The sequence below is a fragment of the Pollachius pollachius genome (assembly GCF_949987615.1).
Source record: "Pollachius pollachius genome assembly, chromosome: 13".
NCBI classification, from domain to species: domain Eukaryota; kingdom Metazoa; phylum Chordata; class Actinopteri; order Gadiformes; family Gadidae; genus Pollachius; species Pollachius pollachius.
Genome location: NC_136946.1, coordinates 16,381,136 through 16,386,135, shown reverse-complemented (window position 1 = coordinate 16,386,135; position 5,000 = coordinate 16,381,136). Strand labels below are relative to the sequence as shown.

The 5,000-nt window shown below is 46.9% G+C and overlaps 1 protein-coding gene across 1 annotated transcript in view; it reads left to right on the top strand.

Annotated features, from left to right (window-relative positions):
• Positions 1-5,000, top strand: part of gabbr1b (gamma-aminobutyric acid (GABA) B receptor, 1b) — a gene marked incomplete at both ends in the record, with an annotated part of 52,217 nt that overhangs the window by 8,802 nt on the left and 38,415 nt on the right. The window contains one exon of the mRNA XM_079750105.1: positions 2,639-2,809. Within this exon, the coding sequence (XP_079606231.1) occupies positions 2,639-2,809 (171 nt within the window). The remainder of the gene's footprint in view (positions 1-2,638; positions 2,810-5,000) is intronic.

Genomic DNA, 5,000 nt, shown 5'->3' with positions numbered 1-5,000 from the left:
ACATAGGGATGTTCCTCTGGGTCGGTGGCGCTGTGGCTTCTGGGAGAACAATGACATCTCGTCAAATACGATAAACCTGCAGCTTGGAAAGGGTTCACTTTAGGTATGGCTTCATGTCTGGTTCTGCTCATGATCTCAGAGTTACGGTTCTGCTCATGATCTCAGAGTTACAGAAATACCTGGTCTTTCAGTTTCACTATGTTTCTTTAAATGGCAAGCCTTTAAGTTTCCATTGTGAAGGTGGGAGCCCGCTGTGGTTAAACTCCTTTGGTCCATGTGGCTCCATAACATCTTGTCATCAGCCATTCCAGTCACAACAGCAATGTTGCTGGTAATTGTGTATCAATATTCAAATTCTCGTTGTGTAAACGTTCCGCCCACTTTGAAGCTCTATATCATACGGCAATACACAACCGTTTAAAAACCATGAGTGAAACATAACTAAGACTAAAAAGAAAATCTCATTCAGTGTAATTAAAAACATACACACAATTAGCATATAGATATAAAAATAATGTGTGCAATGATCACATAGTGAATAAAGGCTAATTGTTTTGTCCATAACAAAAGACAGACCCTTTATGTGAGCTATCAGAACTCATTATTCCATATTTGGCTACATAACTAACCAGCATAAAGTAGTCAGGTCAACGCAGAAGTAAAAGACAGTTTGCTGTTTTCTCTCATTAAATGATCTGGAGAAGGTCTTACCTGCTTTCATTTCCATCGCTTAGCCTATTGCAGTTCCCTCTATACTGGGAGAGTGGTCCCGTCCCACCCACAACTGGTCCTGAACACCTCTGCCCGGGACCCAGAAGAGGCCCTCCCCCGTCTCTCTGCACTGGCAGGTGCCCTTCAGCATGGAGCTCAATGGTCTCCGGTGTGTCTTAAAGCCCTGAATGGGCAGGCCCCCCTTATGTCAGGGACCCCTAAACTGTTCCTCAGCCCCTGGCTGTCCCACCACTGAAACTGAAGCTCAGAGGAAGCTGAAGCTCTCTATCAGTCCCTCCATCGTCTCTATCAGTCTGCCCCCCCTCCATCGCCTCTATCAGTCTGCCCCCCCTCTATCAGTCTCTCCATCAGTCTCTCTATCAGTCTCTCCATCAGTCTCTCCATCAGTCTCTCCATCAGTCTCTCCATCAGTCTCTCCATCAGTCTCTCCATCAGTCTCTCCATCAGTCTCCCCTTTCAATTGATTTATTTCTGTCCAGGCTATAATACCTACTTTTATTCTTTAGCGTTTGGATCCCTTTGATGCGGTTTCATTCGTGCCTGTGCCTCTGATTGGTCCATTTGTACCTTCTTGCTGTTTGTAGCGATGTGGGTTTTTTTGTTTAGAGTCTTATTGTGATTTTACTTGCCTGCTCTGCTGCAGCTGCTGCACTTTGGTCAACATGCATTGTTTTTCAATTTGCTTTAAAAATAAATCTGACTTGACTTTACTTGAACCCTCAGCCTTTCCATGTTCAGAGTCTTGCTGGGGCATAAATACAGTAGAACAATTGTTGAAACTGTGGACGCTTCGAATCCCTTCCTCACACAGCCTGCCATGGATTAAGATAAAATACCCAAACTATCGGCTCACGCCTACTGCAAGACTGTGAGGGATGAGAGACCGTGGGTGGGAGGGCTTTTACTTGCAGTGTGTTTTTGCAAAGTTAAGAAATGTTAAAAGGAAGCCTCCCACCCCCCCCATACTGATCTATTTCAGCTCCATGAGTAAAACAAGTGCAGAGAGCATGTTGCATCTTTCCCGCTCTGTCCTTGTCGTTCGATTTATTTTTCATGCCGCCTGCTATTTTTATCTAATCATAAAAAGAGCTTGTCTGCGTGTTCCTGCCCAGCCAGGGCGTCGGCCTGCCCGGCCCGCCGCTGAAGGCTGGAGGCTGGAGATGGGCCGCTCAGCTGGAGGTCGGCCCGTCTGGCTCTCCCTGTTCACTTCCACTTCCAAAAGACAACTTCCACTTTGAGTTATGGGCTCCAGGTTCTGGAAAGCAATCACTGAGATGTAATCAAAACCCGACCATGTTCATAATCTTCCGCCGCACCGTTTCCCTGTGACTAGTTAAGCGGATTGTTTTTTATCACTCAGACTCTGGTTGTTCGTTGTCACTGTGGATTGATGTATTAATGTATTCATTTAGATCGATTTCATAACACTACCACAGGTGTAAATAGACTACAACACTTGATTGCTTGGCGGGGGGACGGGGTCGATAAGAGGATTAGAGTCACTTCCTGTTTCCTGTGTGTTTGTGCTGCCCTCTTCCTGTCTCAGCTGTCCTACGGCTCTGTCCTGACTCTCACTTCCTGTTTCCTGTGTGTTTGTGCTGCCCTCTTCCTGTCTCAGCTGTCCTACGGCTCTGTCCTGACTCTCACTTCCTGTTTCCTGTGTGTTTGTGCTGCCCTCTTCCTGTCTCAGCTGTCCTACGGCTCTGTCCTGACTCTCACTTCCTGTTTCCTGTGTGTTTGTGCTGCCCTCTTCCTGTCTCAGCTGTCCTCCGGCTCTGTCCTGACTCTCACTTCCTGTTTCCTGTGTGTTTGTGCTGCCCTCTTCCTGTCTCAGCTGTCCTCCGGCTCTGTCCTGACTCTCACTTCCTGTTTCCTGTGTGTTTGTGCTGTCCTCTTCCTGTCTCAGCTGTCCTATGGCTCCAGCTCCCCGGCGCTCTCCAACCGCCAGCGCTTCCCCACCTTCTTCCGCACCCACCCCTCGGCCACGCTGCACAACCCCACCCGCGTGCAGCTCTTCCAGAAGTGGAAGTGGACCAAGATCGCCACCATCCAGCAGACCACCGAGGTCTTCACATCGGTGGGTCACCCCGCCGTCACTCTCCTATTCTCTACCTTTATCCCTGAAAACATCCTCCATACTCCATGCTGCATTCCTTTTGACAGCTGTCATACTTGTATTTTTATTATACAACGATGAAAATTACAAATTTTTTGGACACTTTGCACAGCAAAATGTTAGATTTCATTTTAGAGCATGATCCTGGGAAGATACAGGCAGCAAAGTAACCAAGAAGACATTCTATGAGACAATGGGTTGACGTGGGACACTTTCACATCGTGGGTTAATACAAAGGAAACAAAGGTGAGGGGGTGTGACCACTGTGGATAGTTTAGGATTGGCCAGGGCTGAAGTCAGCCGTTGCGGAAGAGACCAAGTTTAAGTGCAATACACTATGGGAGAAGTAGACATGTTTGCATGGCTGCAAGACAGTTAAAGGAAGCTACACAACAAAGAAGTCAGTCAATTGGCCTCAGTATCAGACATCGTGGCAACAGTGGCAATGCGTAAAAAAAATCCTTTTCAATTCACCAGTTATCATATAAACAGGGTTTATATATTTTGAATCTAATTGTATGTTATCGTTACGATTGATATTTCCACAACAACTTTGACAACTGTTTCAATTCATTTTGTGCGTGCCCTGAAACAGGCAGTAGGTACGATTTAAGAGCCATCGCTTTAGTGTAGTTTGTTAGAAATGGCCTAACCAATCCTCAGCTATTATTGTGTGAAATGTTCTGTGAAAATATCAGTTCTGCCTTTACTGCGCCTGCCTCTATATGAGCCAACTCAGAATATGCTAGACCCCATCTTGCCTGTCAATCACAGGTCAGTGAACACAACCCTTCTCAATGGCAGGAAGGAAGGGAGCAGAGACGGAGGAGTTGTTTGGTTTTCAAATCTTGCTGTCTTCCCATCCTTTTTGCTCACTTGCTTAACAACTCTCAAATCGTACCTACCACACCTTTACATTTATGTTTGGTTATATTGGTTGTGCTCTCGCTTTCATGGCAACTTCCTGCAAATGTGAAGATGTGTATTATTATATGTTCACGCCTCAAGGAATGAATCCTATCTATCGGTCGGTATGAGGAAGAAGGCGGTAGGATGTAACTGAATGCACAAAGCATTCACTGATCAATCCCAACCGATGAAACATTCGATCAATCCAATCCAATCCAATCAATGCCTTCCCGGGACACATGCTGCTGACCCTCACAGTCCATTCTTCTCTCTGCCCGCCGAGGGCACTTCTAATCAATCAGCCTTCACGGACAGCGGTCCGAAGGGCTAAGCCTCTCAGGCAGCTCCCCAAACAAGGCCTGAGTGTGTCTGGCACTAACGTTGTTTGCTGCTGCCACCTTGGATTCAAACATCCTTGAACCTCACAGAGCTCTTTCAAAGACGGGGAGGAGGAGAACGAAGAACACAATGAGTAATGAAATTGATTCTCATTTCTCATTATCGCTTGCCAGCCCCCCCCCCCCACACACACACACACACACACACACACACACACACACACACACACCCCTTACCTCCAGCATTAATCACACGCCTCTCTGCTTCAGGGATCCTTCAGCTCTCAATCATGTCTGTCCTCTCCCCGCCTGTCTCGTCTCCCAGTGCTGACGGCCTGTGTGTGTATGTCTGTGTGTGTGTTTGTGGGTCTGTGTTTGTGTTTGTGTATATGTGTGTGTGTGTCTGGGTTTGTGTATACGTGTGCGTGTCTGTGTGTCTTTGTGTGTGCCTGTGCGTGTGTGTGTGTTTGTGTATAAGTGTGTGTCTCTGTGTGTTTGTGTTTGTGTGTCTGTGTGTCTTTGTGTGTCTGTGTGTGTGCCTCTGCATGTGTGTGTCTGTGTGTGTGTGTTTGTGCATACGTGTGTGTGTGTCTGAGTGTGTGTGTTTGTGTATCTGTGTGTCTGTGTGTTTGTGTACATGTGTGTGTCGGTTTGTGTTACTCTGTGTGTCTGTGTGTGTGTCTGTGTCTATGTGTGTCTGTGTGTGTGTTGTCTTCACTACTCATTGTGTTTCGTGCTCTTCCTTGGACTCCCCAGCTATGCGATTGCTGGGTGGGGTAAGCTCTCGGTCGAGCCCGATAGCTACATGGCACACAGGACCCAACTCCCTACTTATTGATCTTCTGCTACAGAGAACTCTCTTCATTCCTGATGAGGAATCAAGTGGTGAAGAACACTGGGAAAAA